We start from the raw sequence: 16,044 nt of genomic DNA, 5'->3' as shown, positions 1-16,044 counted from the left end.
GATGATGTGTGCTGTGAGGATGATGTCATTGAAGCTATCACTCAGTTCGAGGATGAGGTCCAGTCCACTGAGGTTGCCTCCTTCAACAAGTTCTCTTAAATGATGAGATTTTGTTTGTTTGCTAGTATCGTTTTTTTTCGCAAGGGAGCAGAATTGGGTTAGATTGCGACATAATGACCCAAATGTGTTTTTCCTCAAAACTCTTCCAATCTAAATACTAGAATGGATGTTGATGCTATAAATGTGAGGGCTATTATGATGTCCTCTGATGTTTCCGAAGAAGAAAAGATTCTTGCACTGGCTCAGATTTTGGAATCAATCGACTCTGGTCATGCTTTCCCTCAGCTAGTGACTGATTCTCTGATTGCTGTATCTTGTCGAACTCGAATTTTACCAAATAGTACGGAATTGATCGTAAACAAGGTTCATCATCAATTAAGATGCTTTCGTACGAACTTTTGGGAGCTATTGCATCTGATGGAGATGCAAAGGCCTCTGAAGGTATTATGGAAAGTGTGAAGTATGATCTTGCCAGTTTGCTTCTATTTCTCTTCTAATACCTAGATGCATCTGGAGAAGTTGTGTATTCGGCTCTGGATTCTTTGAACTCTCTTACTGGAAGTTTCTTAGTTCGTTTTGTTCACACCATTGATGTGATTGTTGTAGTATGGATACCATATGTAGATGGAGAGAATTGTTCGAAAGTCTTTGTCTAATGATTACCCTATGGTGAGAAAGCAGGCTGTAAGTGTTTTCTCTCTCCTTGCCCTTCGTTGTCTCTGTGCTTTATCTGGAATTGCATTCAAGGTATATTCTATGCTGATTCTCTCATCAATAGGATGAAGCTTATGATTCCTCTCGTGGTCGAGCTGAGCAGATTCAGGAAACAGTCACTAAATGCCGTGAGATTCTCCGTTGTGTTGCTGAAGCCCTTCTTGATCCTGATCCTCGTGTGGTTGCCGAATGTTGCAAGTCACTCTATATGCTGATTGAGGAGAACAATACTCACATCTATAGCCGTATTGATGAAGGATTCAACTATCATACTAGTGAAGAAGCTCGAGAAGTTGTGGTTGTTTCTTTGTGTGATGTATAGACATTGACAATCAGTCCTTCGTTGGTTTGGGACCTGATTCCTGATGTGGGTGAGTTGCTCTTGGCTCAGACGTACACGATTGCTTCGCGACTCCAACAAGTGAAAGGTTTGGAAGCTGCCTATATGATTGAAGCCATAAGTGAAGCTTTGCTTCTTGCTTTGAAGTTTAATGAGGCAGCAGGATATGAATGGACTCCTCGTATGATTCGTTTGGAGCATATGGCAACTCCTCAGATGGTATGATTTTTGGATTGGTCTCATCTTAAGGTGCCTTGTGATGAAGTGGCCTGTTACTGGGTGCGAGAAGTTCTTTCAAGTCATCTTTGTGATGGTTCTGCTGAGTCAATGTTTATGGCAGCCAAATACACTATTTTGCTGGCTCATTACAAGTTGATGATGGTAAATAAGCAGGCATGGGCTTGTGCTGCATTTGTTGCTCTTATGCGTGTCATGCAATCAAAATATGGTACGATTGGTAAGCATTCGATTCATCTGTAATTCTAGACCCTGTTCAAGTTGCTGAATTGCTTGTGATTGCTATTCAGTATCTTCCTAAAGATCTTTATTTCCCTACGAATGATAGTATCATTCAGAGTCTCTATGGTCAGACGGGTATTCCCTCAACACGTGATCTGATTCTAATAAGTCGAGATATGGATCGAATTAAGAAGGAAATGTTTAATATTCCAACTGTATCTGTTTGCTATCGAGCGATCTATAGTGTGAGAGTAGGTATTGAAAGTGAGAGTAAGTGATAGAATGTAACAAAGCGTATTAGTCTGTTATTATCAATGGCTCGTTCTCTTGTCAAGAGTATGCTTCGTGAGGGTAATACTGACTATGCTCAAAAGATCATGCGATCTGTCTTTATCACCAATATCTTCACTCAGGATGATGGTGATGTGTTCAAGGAGGAAGTATCTTTGATTGATTTCTCCTTATATTTAGATTGTATCGTCTCTTCTTGCTGCTGTTAGTGATGAAAAACCAACTGCTTCTTCTACCTTAGCAGAACATCGTATCTGGACAAAGGTGGCTCTGAATATCCTATTCTCAACTTCTGTATCCTTCATTATGTCCTCTAATTCATAGGAATGTCTCACATGGAAGTCTTCCTCAGGTACTGCTGCTGATCGTTATCTGAATGCTCTCTTCAGTGTTGGTTCCTTCATTAATGAAGACAAGATGGAGAAGAAGAATGTTATACTCACTCCAAGTTCACCTCATACGCCAGAGTTTGAAGAAGAGGAAGATGAGCCTGCTGCTTTGATATTCCAACGTGTTTTGAAGCACGACATTTTGCAAGTATTGCCTTTGGTGGAGGATCCTTCTCTTCGTCTTCAAGCTATCTGGATTCTGGCTCAGTTTGTGGTCAGTAACGATCTTCAAAAGGTCCTACTAGGTCTTGTGTTGCAACGTCTGCGCAAGACTGATACTCACACAGTGGTGCTGAGTGAGAAATATGCAATGTTCCAACATGTATGAATGAATGATAAACTTGAGTTTAGACATCGTTAGCTATGGCTGGAAGTATCACTGAGGATGAGCAACATGCCTCCAGTGATGATCTTGTGTTATCTGATTTGCTGTTGCGTTGTGTACTTCATATCGTGAGTGATAATGAAGAACTTGCTGTGGTTGCCTATCGTGCGATTCAAGAGTATTTGAAGCGAAAGGATATTTGTACTCTTGTACGAGAAAAGTGAGTTTCAATCCCTTTCTTTATTCCTAGTGCTATGAATGTTCTTGCTCGTATTTCTCTCTCTCTACCAAAGGAAATGAGAGAGTCGAATGAGATCGAAGAGGGTTGGAATGGAAGGAGGTATTGATGTGTAGATATGCGAATTAACACAATCTATTCGTTTGTGGGAAGCTATTCACCAATCCAGGATACGGATGCTACAAAGCAACAGACAATTCAGAATATTCATGATGCTGCTGAAGTGTATCGTCAGTCTATTCAGAATGCTTTAGTAACCACTCATACAGAGCAGAGTGATGAAGCAGCTGCTATGAAAGGTGAGTTATGAAACGGAGAATTAACAGCTAGCTCATACGAAAGCATTAGTGTATAAGTCACCGGCTGTTCATATCCGTTCAACCTTGTCAGGAGGTTCTGATCCTCTTTTGATTGTGGGTAGTTTCCGTCCTCAGTCTGAAACCCATCAATTGATTCTTCGTATGACTCTGTACAATGCTACACATATGGACATGAGTGGTATTGCGTAGGCAGTGTATGGTTCTTCTTATTCTTAGAGTTACTGTGGCTGCTCAAGGAGCTCTGAGTATGTCTTCTCTTCGACGCTCAGCTCACTTTGACATGAAGGGAGTTCTACGTCCTCGTGCTTCGGTTACTTGGGAAGCTCCATTAGAAGTGAATCGTTTCGAACGAGGTACCGCTCAACCTCTGGTGACACTGCGCAAGGGTGAGGAAGATGTTCATATGCTTGATGGGTCAATCAAGGAAGGTACTGGCGATCTGGTGCTTCCTTACACTCCTATTCAGATTAAGTTTACAGACTTGCTGCTGCCTCCTCCTTCTCATTTGCTACAGACACAGAACTTCCGCTCATTGTGGGATCGTCTTGGCAATTCAGTTTTGATTGATGCAATTATTGATCAACCTGAGGGACAGATTCTCTCTGAACATCTGGCTTGTGAACGTGTCCGAGGTCCTGAACAAGCTGTTGGTTATGTGACTTTGCCTGAGATTCCTACTGGAAACCATATGCAGGCAGCTGGTCTGAGTCGTACTTGGAATGGTGACTGGCTTGCTTATTACTGCATTGGAGCGTATACTGTACGACCTGAAGAGATCCAGACCGCTTCTGGTACTGCTACTGACACAGCCTCAGCAACAGCAACTGTGACTCCAACTCCTATGGAAGGAGAGGTAAAGAAGGTGACAGGTATTTGGCGTGTTCAGTATGAGTTCCGTTCATCGAGTGAGCAAGTTATGGAGGCCTTGCGTGCAAATACGCAGATGTGGCTTGATGATTTGACAGATGAGCAGGTAACCCTCGTTAATCTTTACAACAATTGTATGGACGAGAATTATCGTAAGCTGGAGAGTGTTGAGTTCACTGGACTCAGCAATATGCAGATTGAATCGGATATGACAACCGATGATGTTCTGTATAAGTGGAATTTGATGAAGAGAGCAAGAAAGAATCGTTATGTTGAGGTGGAAGAGGAAGAAACGGATCAGGAACATGAGGTGGTGGCTGATGAAGACATTTGAATTTGAAGCTGTTTGTTTACTAAAACAAGGTCTTCAGTTATTTTGATTGCTCCTGTAGTTTTGTAAAATAGGTATTCCATACATCTGCTATACGAGCTGTGTCATTGCTCTTAGAATTATATATGAAAGAAACCACTACTACTTCAATCAACTGTTCCATGTTCCTGTTTAGCTGTTTTATTCCTCCAATGATTTCCTCAAGTGACTAAGAATGAAAACAATTAGAAATATCAAACCATAGTAATCTCTTCAATAAGTCGCTTCTTTTCAGCAGATTCTGGTGTCTAGAAGTGACGTCCTCCCAACAATCTAACAGAATTCATTTTACCAAAAAGAAATTTGAACAAACAAGAGCAAAACAAACTTGGAATATAACAGTTCAAAGAATCATATCTTCAAACAGATACGTTCCCACCCTTGATTTCCTGAGTTGGAGCAGGTCCATCTGTAGCGGGTGCACTAGAGGAAACATTCTCGGAAGATCCAGCTTCTGAAGCGAAGGATACTGCAGAAGACGACTCTACAGAAACGTTTTCAGCAACAATTCCTTGAGGTGTAGGTGCGACAATATTGTCATTCTGGGTTACAGTATTCTTGGAGATCAGATTCATCACTCCCTCCGTAACATATTGCGTGCCCACAAGAATTCCTTTAACAATGAAACTTATCACAAACTTTGCACCCTAAAGATGATTCTTCAACTCTGTACTTACCTCGGCTGTCTTTTCAATTACACGACTCTCCTTAAACCACTGTACAGCACTATCACATCCTTCCTTAAAGTGTTTCGATGCATGCCCATCAGCAAAAAACTCCTTCACATTGTTCACTCCCTTATCATAGGACTCTCTCAGTTCATCAGCAATATGATACTTTTCATTCATTTGATTGGCCTAAGTATTACCCATTGTTCTTATCACTACATAAGCCCGTATTTCATTAAAGGTCTTGTCAACTGCTGCAGCGAAAGAAGGAGTGCTCTCTTGTTGGCTCTGTGTTTGTTCCGAAGCAATTGGGGGCACTTCCTCTCCTTGGACTTGTGGTTGACCCTGTCCCATGGTGGACGAACTCATTTCAGGAATCTCTGTCTCAGCGGGTTCCTCATTCACTTCTTCTCTTTGCACTTGTACTTCAACAGTAGGATTCAATTGACGAATCATATTAAATTCAGCGGCAATATTGTTCAAACGGGTAGCAATTAAAGCTGCTTCTTCTTCTGTACAATCCTTCTTCGCTACATCTAGGATGCTCATTGCTTGAATTTGTCTGAATAATAAAGGTTATATCAAAGAAATTACTTGGAGAGACATCCCTGAATGTTTCCCTGGAGTTGATCCATATGAGCTTGATGCAGCAGATTTTCGACTTCAACTTGATACGACATGATTTAGATTCTATAAGCACAAGATAAAAAATAATGATCCCAGAAAGGGATTTGGTATGACTTTCCAGTTTAACTCGCTACTTGATTGGATGATGGTTTCATGTTCTTTGGTAGAACTTTCCGGAATTTCACCCTCTTTAGGGAATAGGAGTGATGGTAATATAAATGGTGAGGGTAGTTCGTCGAAGAATGTTTGAAGAATCTGGTATTCTTTCCTATTATGCTCTCCATCCCATGTACAATAATGCATAACATAAACTATCGTAATCAGATCCCTTTCCATCGAATTCCACAAAAAGGCACAAATCATTCTTTTCGATTAATCTTGTGGGAAAGACATGGCATCGGCAGATAGTATTCGATTCTCACGAGTCATCGAGCTATCTAAACAATATAGCGAGTTAGACCGTTTCCGTCAAGATCTTCACGGTCTCTATGTTTTACCACGCGAAAAAGATATATTCACTTGGGATGGAATTATATTTGTCTCAGAGGGCATTTGGTCAGAAGGCATTTTCAAGTTCACGCTTCGGATATCACAAAAGTAAGAATATTGCTTGTTGAAAATCCTTTAGATCAAATCATGGCTCAATCCCTGTTGTTACTTTTGTTACTCCTCTGTATCATCCATTTGTGAACCCTAGAGTTTGAACTATATTCCATTATCACTTATAGACCAATTGTTTGGATGTTCAATACATATATCCGCAATGGAGAACAGATGAAAATCCCTTAGTTAATTTATTAAAGAAGATTGTGAATATGTTTCAAGTGAGTTCATTCGATGTGAATCTGTCTCCAAATGGTGAAGCAGCGAAATTGTTTGTGTGTTTCGTGTTTATGATAAATAGTTTTGTTGATAGTACGAGTAACGTTGTGAAGAAGGAAATCTTCAAGAAGATACGAGAGTGCGTCGAAGTGAGTGTTAAAACTCGCAATGATCCAATCCCTGGAAGTAGTCTTCTATTTGGAAAGCCAACCGATCGAGATACAGAGGAATATCGGCTTGTAACGCAGGTTCTGCAGGTAGAATAGTTTCATTTTGTTCTAATTGTTTGTTTTTATTTTAGTTCTTGTTAACGAGTTTCATGTCTTATACAGAGAGTCCTCCAAGCAAAAACCCATTCGATATATTACAATATCCTTTGATTATTACTATCATCTGCTTACCTTAATGGACTACGATTGATATCGTAAATAAACAGTTTCATTTGGTGCTCAATGATGTAATTATTCAGAATCAAAGAGTTGCCTTTGGATTTCTCTTTCCGAGTGTGGAAATCGCTCTAGCTGTATCTATTTTTGGTTATTGTCCTATAGATAGAGTATGACTGAGTTGGACGTGTGTTTTGAATCAATCAATAATGCAAACTTGTTGAGTTGTGGTGATCTTCCATTCAGAACTGACGATACATCGATTATTGAGTGTAATCTCCTCACACAATTACGGCATTATCTTCCGTATCTCATTCAACAAGGATACATCGTAAGGGGTTCAATTATGTAATTATTTAGGGGTTTGGGAAGCTTCTAAACGTTATCGATCAGCTCTTTTCCGTATCTGCATTTATGAATGTTAATGCATAGACGAAGACTCGTATTGATATCGATGTTGAACTTATTTCATCGTTTCATCTATTTTTCTTGCTCAATTTCTTTTATATCATGGAATTGCAACAAGTTAACTGTAAACAGCAAGCTTGTTTTATCATCTCCAATTCCAATGTAATTGATATTCGAGATTCTGCTTCTCGTGTGTTTCAATCTATTTATTCGTTTCCGAATATGGAAAAAGTGCTGTGTTATAAGACAGGTGCCTGTCATCTCCCCCAAGTCTTATTCGTGTTTGTGAATTCAACCGGATGTCTATCACTCCAGTATTCTATTCATACATGCTTCATTGTAGATATCTGTCTTCTGATGGATCTATTACGACTCTCAATGATTCACTCACCTCTCTTCTTACTGACCCTCTGTTTACTATAAGTATTCTTCAGAGATATGAGATTCTCTATGTTTCTACACAGTGTATTGTAGAGAAAGCGAATAAGAGTGATGAATAGGGTGATTGGCTTGAGAGGTATCTCAGTTCTGTTTCATCTCTTGTTGTTATGAATGACCTCCAATTGATTGAGAAGAGTTTATTTATTGATATTCTCCAAGTGTCAAGTCATGGAAAGAGTATTCTCTCCTTTATCATATTGACTTTTAGTACTAATTGATAATACTACCTATTTCTCTTCTCTTCAGGTATTTCTTCCTTTCCAGTCTGTGGTTCGAAAGAATAATGATCATCAATTGAAGAAAACTGTATCATGGTTCCACAATCGTCATTCTTCTTATGAGTGTTCATCATCTTCAAGTCTTCAATATGAATCATCGAATCATCAAGTGATGAGTGAAGTATCTGATGTTTCGATCATGAATGAATCTCCTCCAAGTGAAAGGAAACCTTCTCAGTCAGATATCAATTTTTCTCAACAAGAAACACAGTCTTCTCAAGTAGAGATCAACCCTCTTCAACAAGAAACTAAGCCTCCTCAACAGGAAGTACAATCTTCTCAGTCAGAAACCAAACTCCCTCAATCAGAGATCAAACCTCTTCAACAAGAAACCAAACCTCATCAACCAGAAACCAAACCTCCTCAACCAGGAACTAAGTCCAAAACAAAACATGTGACTTCCAAAATGAAATTTGATAATTCTGTTCGCATCATTGAGATCCTCCGTGGTGAAAAGTATAGTTTTAGCAGATATGTTATTTGTAGACCGCAAAGTCACATCAGTACTTTAGGTATCCTTACACATCTGCCTTACGAGTACTATCCAGCGATTCGACTCTATAATAACAGTAATGTACTAATCCGTTTTGTTGATATCCTCTTTTCTATTTCAGTTATCACTTAACATGCACTATATCAACTTCCAGCCACATTCTCAGATGATCAGAAGCAACTGATATCTCAGTGGACTGAGAGAATGTTAAGCCTATTTAAGCAGACAGTAATGGATATTGCTATTGATGAGATGGTGGCTCCTTTGCTTCCGCGTAATCAGCGTGCTATTAGTGATGATTCTACTCTAAGTGATCTAATTGACTGGTCATCACTTCAGAACTCACTATCGTTTGATTCGACTGGTATCACAATACTTGGTCATTCATTCTTAGTCCCATCATCCTTGCAGATTCAACCTGAGAACTGTTGGGAGATTCTGAAAGCTGGAGGATCACTTGAAGATCGAATTGTCTATACCACATACAAACCAAATTTCTATGGTTTTGTAACAGTTGATTCCACTCAACATCCTTCTTCACACATACGATCGTCATCAAAACGGTATTCATTTTGATTTGCTGTTATTTCAGATATATAGACTGTTATAGTTCTTTTTCTCTAGATCAACAACAGATTGATCTTAATCAGCCCATGCTGTGTGTAACTCTGATTCCTCCTCAGATGCGAATTACTATGCGTGATTATCTTTACTCCAGCATACATTCATTTTCAATAGATGATCCTTCATTCTATGATTATTTCTTTGTCAATGAAGACACATTTCAACCAGAATCCCTTTTATTGAGCAGTTATTTGAATTTATCAAAGGAATCTCAAACATCAGAAATGGATTCAACAATGGCAGCATACATCATTCCTCAACTTGCACTTGTTTGTCCTCTTCGTTTCATGATTTGGAGATCTCTCAATTATCTTCCATCCGTATTGAATTACTTGAAGCATGTTCATGAAATCGATCGATTCATTCAGTTCCTTCAAACCCCTCCACAAGTGAATATGACTTATCAGCAACTACTTGAACCTTTTACTGCCAAGGATATGTGGCAATCCTTTAATTATGATATTCTTGAAACATATGGAGACAGTTGGATCAAGTAAGTCTTTCGAGGGATGATTATCATCAGGTTCTATACAGTTACGTATCAACTTCTATCTAGTAGGTTATCTACTATTCAAGCCTATATTACGTGGAAATCACGAGCTGTCAGTAATTTGATTCTTGCCACTAAAGGCAAACAAAAGAAACTTGACTCAATCATTCGTTCACGTGATCTGTCTTTCTATTGGGGTGATCCAAGGATATTCTCAACCAATACGATTGCTGATGTCTTTGAAGCTATCTTTGGAGCGATTGCCTTTCACCACAATGATATCGATCTGGTTCTGGCTTCGAGCAAACTCTTGGACCCTGACCCCGATATAACAAATCTAATGATTGAGTTCTATCGAAATGGAGCTCTTCCTATATCTATTACTGAATATCTTCCTAATGAATCAATCAGTTTAAATGATCCAATTATTCATAATAGAATAGCAATACTAGAATCAGTTCAGAAGTATAACTGTATTGGCTACTCCTCTCTAGGTATGCATATAAGAACAAATCGGTTCTCTGTAAGATATTCACGACTATACCAACTAAGAAATCTACCTTCGTGAAGGAGGTAAACAATGTATTCTTTGTTCTCTCTAGTTATGTGAATACTTTGGTGATGCAGTCATCGAGTGGATTCTCATAAGAATGATTATTCGACTTGATCAGTGTCATAGTGTTCCCAGAAGTAACCTTATCAAGGACGAAAACCAAGTTGGTATTTCTCCTTACACTATAACCTGTTTGGATTTCATTTCTCCTTTTTATTAGCTCTCAAAAGTTTTCTATTATCCAATGAACATTTTGGTGAAATCGTAATTCACTCAGGTCTCTACAAGGTTCTGGAGATGACTCCAAGTCTTCAGAAGTCTGTAGGGGGTGTCATCTATTATTCATTTAGATTGATTGGATACAATCCCTTGATCATGATGTGTGCTATAACCGAGTGAGTATCCTTCAGTACAAGGATTGCTGTACCAGAATAGCACAATGCAATTATGTTATGTTTCCCAATTCTCAAGGCTGTGGAGCTCGCGGTGATGCTAAGAAAACTCCCATTGCAACAGTAGCTATTATTAATTCTATTTCCCTAGAAATTGAATGCAGAAGTGAAGAAGGATGTCGACAATTCCATTGCTCACATTCAGCGAATACCTAAAGTAAGATAGTCAAGGAACCTTGATTCTAGACATTGGGAAACCTCTTTGAATCTACATTAGGAGCCTTGTTCTTGGATGCAGGCTTCGATGAGTAAGGATATTGTGGGACTTAGAGGTAAAGGTGCTTTAAAAGGTATCAACATTGGTTCGAACAGGATCTGAATGATGGTCTATCGTCTGGTTCTCTTCAGATCTTTTCTATCAGCGCTTTGAAAGTAGTATCCTATTCTTTATTACAAGTTAGGTTTGTTTGGAGTATCTTGGTGAAAGTATTACCAAGCTAAAACTATGTAAAGATAATACTGCAAGTAACTTGCAGTATCAGCTTCAGCTAGAATCGAAACATGGAAATGTTACCCTTGCTCGATTAGAACTGTTTTCTTTACTCGATTCAAGCAAAGAAGATATTATTAGAGATGTTCTGAATCGACTTGCTTTTGAGAATATCTATTCTTGCGTTAAGAATATGGAGTCTTAGATAGTGTTTCCTATAAACACCTTTCACAGTAATCAATTCACAGACTCACTCACACCTTCAGTTGATTGAACAGGTTCATTGTTCATTTCTGTATTATCTTTTGGTTCTTGTTCTACCACTGTTTGTTCTGGCACCGACTTCTCTTGTTCTGACGTCTCTGAGTCTGGAATTGGTTTTTCCGAAGCATTATCTATTATTTCTTTCTTTGGATTAGGCACTTCTATCTCTTTCTTTGGTGTTTCCGTTGAAGTAGATCCCTCTAACTCCTTTTTCGGCTCTTCCACAACTACAGTATTCTCTGATATAGTTGATGACTGTTCAGTAATACTAACAGTTCCATCATCAAGGTAATCAGCAACAATTTCCGAAGCCCTTCCCACAAGTAATGTTCCAGCGTCAACAGCCGTTTCTCCGATATTATGAACTGCCTATAATATCAAGATTAACAATACTTCAACTGTACCAATGTATGATACGACAGGGTTCTGGAAAAAGCCATTTACAATTCCTCCTATAAGTGAAATTAACTAAGAAGCACACACCAATACTCGTAACTGTGTGATGTAACCATGACTCGTTATTATGGAGTTGATCCGTATATAACTCAACATCATTTGCTCTATCTTTTACTGCATTGTATTCTTCAATTGTATTTGCCAGTATCTTATCCCATTCTTCTCTTTCGTCTTCTTTACAAGCTTCTTTGTTGAATTCAATTTCGTTCATCGCACGCAAATATCTAGATATCATTACCCATTCAATATCACACTTTAGAAGAGAATCCTTCACTTTTCCACGGATACTATCCATTCGTGCATCATGAAGGAGATCGTTAATTTCTATACGGGTAAGCATTCGTTTTATGGAATATGAATATCTATCAAACTAAGAATGAACTCCATACTTTTCTATGTATCCAATCAGCTTTATCGAATGGACTAGTACCAGGAAAGACTCACGACCCACATAATGGATACCAGTTCTAAGTGAAACAACTATGATGGAGTATCACTGTTGGGATTATTCCAAGAAGGATTCTAGAAAAAAGTCATGATCAGCTATAAGTGCAAATCAGGAACAAACAATTGTTAAATGACCACTAGCAACTGCTAAACTCGACTCACAAATGAGCCAATACATTATTCTCTACTCGTACCATCTGTAATATCAGCAAAGTTATCAATATTCATATTGGCAACAATCTTATCATAATCAACATACTGATGGTCAAAGATAACACCGAAGATAGCAAGTAAAATAATCAAGATGACAATGTAAGATTCAAAAACTAAATAGAAACTATTGTAATAGAATGTAAAGTAAAAGACTGTTGCTACACACATCATAGTATCAAAGACAACAGAAGCAATAAGATAAGTACCAGTCTTATTCGTTTTAGTACAATAGAAGCAGAGACAATCAATTATCAACATGATAACAGTCATCCAAAAACAAAGGGAGAAGGAAAAAGAGAATGGTGATGTCCTTACTACCAACATATAAGCCACATTGTATCCTATCAGAAATACAAAAGAAACAGGTGCATCACTAGTTAAAATAAAAATGAATCCACCCAAATGGAATAAGAAGACTACACACACTGTACTAAAGGTCACTCTTTCGAACGAGTCAAAGGTGGCAGCAGCACAATAGATAGGAATATATAGAAGAGATGATAATAAGAAGCATTTGCTTGTATCTCGTTTTTTATAACAACAATTTACCAAAAGAGAAACAGTCTTAATACCAATAGCAACACACATAGCAATTAAGCCATCATCATTAAAGAGATATACATCGATAAAGCATAACACAATACTCAAAATCCAATTAGTAACATAGTAACCATTATCTGTCGAAACCACAAAATACTCAATTAATAGTCCAGTGGCTGTTCCTATTACCATACCTGCAATCAGTATTACAATAGTAATTAGAGGAAATCCTTCTAAGAGTTTACAAAGCCATATATAAACTCCATAACAAATGGCTCCGGTAATTCCAGTAAATATGTGATATACAAAACTAGATAAAGTGGTGTAATAATTATTATGGTTTAATAAATCACTATGATAATTGAATGTCGCAATTAGTACAAGAATAATACCCAAAACAATGATTAAGATTCGTGTTATCAAATTCCACTTGAAATAATATGGAATGAATCCATCTAAAGCAATCATACCCAACGATACAACAATATGCAATACATAGTAACCATATGTCCAACTGCACACAAGAGCCACAAGTATACAGAAAACATAGATGGCTCCAAGACATTCAAGAACAGTGATTGCAGTTGTATAAGGTAATAACCACTGAACAGCCATTATTGTCAATCCAATCACATAACAAGCACAACAACAGATGACATGACCAACAAGTACAATGAAAGAACACCAACCAGAATCCTCATATTCGGATATACCAACACTGCAAATACAAATTACAAATCCCACAACTCCAGAAATAACTCCAGTCCATAACGGATAATCAAAATACAAAGGAATTAGAGCATCTCCAGAAATCAGGATTATTGATAGACAGACAAAAAATAACCAACCTCCATATTTCCATGTACATGCGACAACGATTACAATAATACTGATAAGATCTAGAGAACAGAACAGAACAACGAATCCATTGTTATGATTAGTAGCCCACTGAATTCCCTTGAAAATACCACATATTAGAGCAATAAGAAGATAACCACAGAAATGGACTAATAGTGGATTGAAAGCATGAAACCATTTATAGTTATCCTGAAGCTTGTCAAAGAAGACAACAATACAACAGACGGCAATGGCTGCCCCAACAATAGCCGCCATACACATGATAACTACATCCAACTTGAATACCATGCATAAGAATACATCGAGGAGTATTAAAAGACCAGCTAGAAATCCACAAAATGAAACAGCATTATAAGTCTTGACAAATAGAAATACATCATCCATCACTCCTCCATTTTCATACCAATTAGGCAAGCACCAACGACAACAAGGATGAAGAATCACATTGTTATCAAAACTCAAATACCCTTGATCAACTTTCAAGTATCCAAAACGCCAGTATCCAGAACGTCCATTCAAAGTACCTTTACCATGAGGACGATCATTAACCCATTCTCCAGAATAGTATTTCTCTCCATCTCGAAATACAGTACCTTTTCCACATCGATGATTCTGAACATACGAACCTTGATAAATCAAGTTACCTTGACGATCTTGTTCCATTCCATTTCCTTCTCTCCAAAATCCATTATCAATATCACCTGCATATTCTCCAATATACACACAATAACCATCTTCATCATATTGTATCATCTCACTTCCATTCATCTCACATATCACACGAACCAACTCATTGTTATCATATACACATTCCTTTATCACCATTTGATTCTTTATCATGAAACACAAACCATTCTTCATCACATTGGTTCGATCATACTGAGCAATCGAAACCAGATCATTTTGACAGTTTCGCTCTTCACAATATCCAGGATGATCGTGTGATTTCGTAATTGTAGAAGAATGAACTCCATCTTCCATCCATCCACAATAGACAGCCTTTCCATTCTTATACTCGATTCCCATTCCAGTACGATGATATCCTTCTTTCATTGACCCAACATACTCTCCAACATATGACACACGATTACATTCATCAAATTCTTTCATCTGCTTTCCAACAAATTCTCGTTTCACTTGAATCATGTTATCACTCTCAATCAAGCACTCACGAGCCAATACTCCATTCTTAAAGAAGAAACAACGACCATTCTTCTTTTGTCTAAAATCGTCATATTGAGAAATAGAAATGCATTCATTCTGTTCAGAAAGTTCCATGAAATAGCCTTCCATATCGTCGATACTCATTACCAATTCTGTCATTATGCCATTATGAACTACTCCTCGAATCACCTCAATTCCAGATTCGTTATACTCATGATACTCACCTTCTAAGTGATCGTCCACAGCATTTCCTTCAAACCAAATTACATCATTACGTCGAAATGAGACCCATCCACAGATTCGATCATTAACATACTCGAGCTCAGCAACAATGATGTGATGGTTGTTTAATAGAACAGCGTGTCCATTTCGCATATTATCCTTCCAATTCACTTTCATCGTGAACAGCTCATTATTATAGTCAAATTCTATAGATCCAGGTCCATTCTTCTCGGGTGAATTGTTATCTACATGAATACTTCTTATCACATAATCATCCAACAATCTTTTGGCTTTCGATGTTTTCATCGCAACATGCACAGGAGGTTTCTCTGGGAAACTTTCAGGAACATTAAGGTTCGATGGAGAGAAAGAGACAGGATCGATATTACCATCTGGATGATTGTCATCTATCGTGAGTATAATACCTGAACTTCCCTGGTCATTATTATGAAGATCAACATTCGAACCGACAGGGATAGCATCCACAATAGCATTGTTGGAAGTTACTTGAACTGCATCAATTTGATCTGAAATGACGATATTATGTGTTGACACATTCGGATGAGGGGCAGAGATGACATGATGCCCGTTCGAGTCATCAACAATAATAGTGATATTCTGATTCTCTCCATTTCCTGGTGAATCTGCAGTTATCATTTCAATAGTCTTGAAAAGCTATGAAGCGAGATATCAAGTAACCATTATCAGTAGTAATCAGTCAAGAGCAGGGATTTCAGTAACAAACAGACCAATTAAAAGCGTCATCTCGTTCTTCTACATTATTACGACTTGCATCAGGTCTCTCCACTTGATCCATATTACTAAAACTCAAGAA

General features: G+C 38.0%; 5 protein-coding genes across 5 annotated transcripts; 3 read left to right on the top strand and 2 right to left on the bottom strand.

The window, feature by feature from the left end:
- Positions 1 to 222: 222 nt before the first annotated feature.
- JH06_3625 (hypothetical protein) lies at positions 223 to 4,337 on the top strand (the record flags this gene model as incomplete). The annotated part of the gene is made up of 16 exons (XM_014670629.1): positions 223 to 348; positions 402 to 534; positions 565 to 662; positions 685 to 807; positions 839 to 1,072; positions 1,097 to 1,333; positions 1,364 to 1,571; positions 1,601 to 1,824; positions 1,855 to 2,013; positions 2,045 to 2,158; positions 2,189 to 2,575; positions 2,605 to 2,798; positions 2,829 to 2,902; positions 2,933 to 3,115; positions 3,147 to 3,321; positions 3,353 to 4,337. The coding sequence occupies 16 exons, from the start codon at positions 223 to 225 to the stop codon at positions 4,335 to 4,337; spliced, it is 3,654 nt and encodes a 1,217-aa protein (XP_014526115.1).
- Positions 4,338 to 4,374: 37 nt separating this feature from the next.
- On the bottom strand, positions 4,375 to 5,721 carry JH06_3624 (hypothetical protein; the record flags this gene model as incomplete). The annotated part of the gene is made up of 7 exons (XM_014670628.1): positions 4,375 to 4,446; positions 4,480 to 4,542; positions 4,574 to 4,621; positions 4,745 to 5,020; positions 5,051 to 5,230; positions 5,261 to 5,603; positions 5,636 to 5,721. 7 exons carry the CDS (start codon positions 5,719 to 5,721, stop codon positions 4,375 to 4,377), a joined length of 1,068 nt encoding a protein of 355 aa, XP_014526114.1.
- Positions 5,722 to 6,059: 338 nt separating this feature from the next.
- Positions 6,060 to 6,756, top strand: JH06_3623 (ubiquitin conjugating enzyme; the record flags this gene model as incomplete). The annotated part of the gene is made up of 4 exons (XM_014670627.1): positions 6,060 to 6,265; positions 6,297 to 6,366; positions 6,397 to 6,542; positions 6,573 to 6,756. The coding sequence occupies 4 exons, from the start codon at positions 6,060 to 6,062 to the stop codon at positions 6,754 to 6,756; spliced, it is 606 nt and encodes a 201-aa protein (XP_014526113.1).
- Positions 6,757 to 7,386: 630 nt separating this feature from the next.
- Positions 7,387 to 11,250, top strand: JH06_3622 (dicer protein; the record flags this gene model as incomplete). Its single annotated transcript, XM_014670626.1, has 17 exons — positions 7,387 to 7,598; positions 7,628 to 7,754; positions 7,785 to 7,902; positions 7,934 to 8,459; positions 8,490 to 8,572; positions 8,651 to 8,860; positions 8,891 to 9,059; positions 9,089 to 9,613; positions 9,644 to 10,075; positions 10,105 to 10,183; positions 10,213 to 10,354; positions 10,384 to 10,484; positions 10,514 to 10,678; positions 10,707 to 10,772; positions 10,802 to 10,863; positions 10,894 to 10,987; positions 11,017 to 11,250. The coding sequence occupies 17 exons, from the start codon at positions 7,387 to 7,389 to the stop codon at positions 11,248 to 11,250; spliced, it is 3,345 nt and encodes a 1,114-aa protein (XP_014526112.1).
- A 1,139-nt stretch (positions 11,251 to 12,389) lies between these two features.
- Positions 12,390 to 15,866, bottom strand: JH06_3621 (hypothetical protein; the record flags this gene model as incomplete). The annotated part of the gene is made up of 1 exon (XM_014670625.1): positions 12,390 to 15,866. The coding sequence occupies one exon, from the start codon at positions 15,864 to 15,866 to the stop codon at positions 12,390 to 12,392; it is 3,477 nt and encodes a 1,158-aa protein (XP_014526111.1).
- Between the last annotated feature and the right edge of the window lie 178 nt (positions 15,867 to 16,044).

The sequence above is a fragment of the Blastocystis sp. subtype 4 genome, assembly GCF_000743755.1.
Source record: "Blastocystis sp. subtype 4 strain WR1 chromosome Unknown seqid_0248, whole genome shotgun sequence".
NCBI lineage: Eukaryota > Bigyra > Opalinata > Blastocystidae > Blastocystis > Blastocystis sp. subtype 4.
Note: the sequence above shows the minus strand (reverse complement) of the source record. Positions and strands in the feature narration are given on the sequence as shown.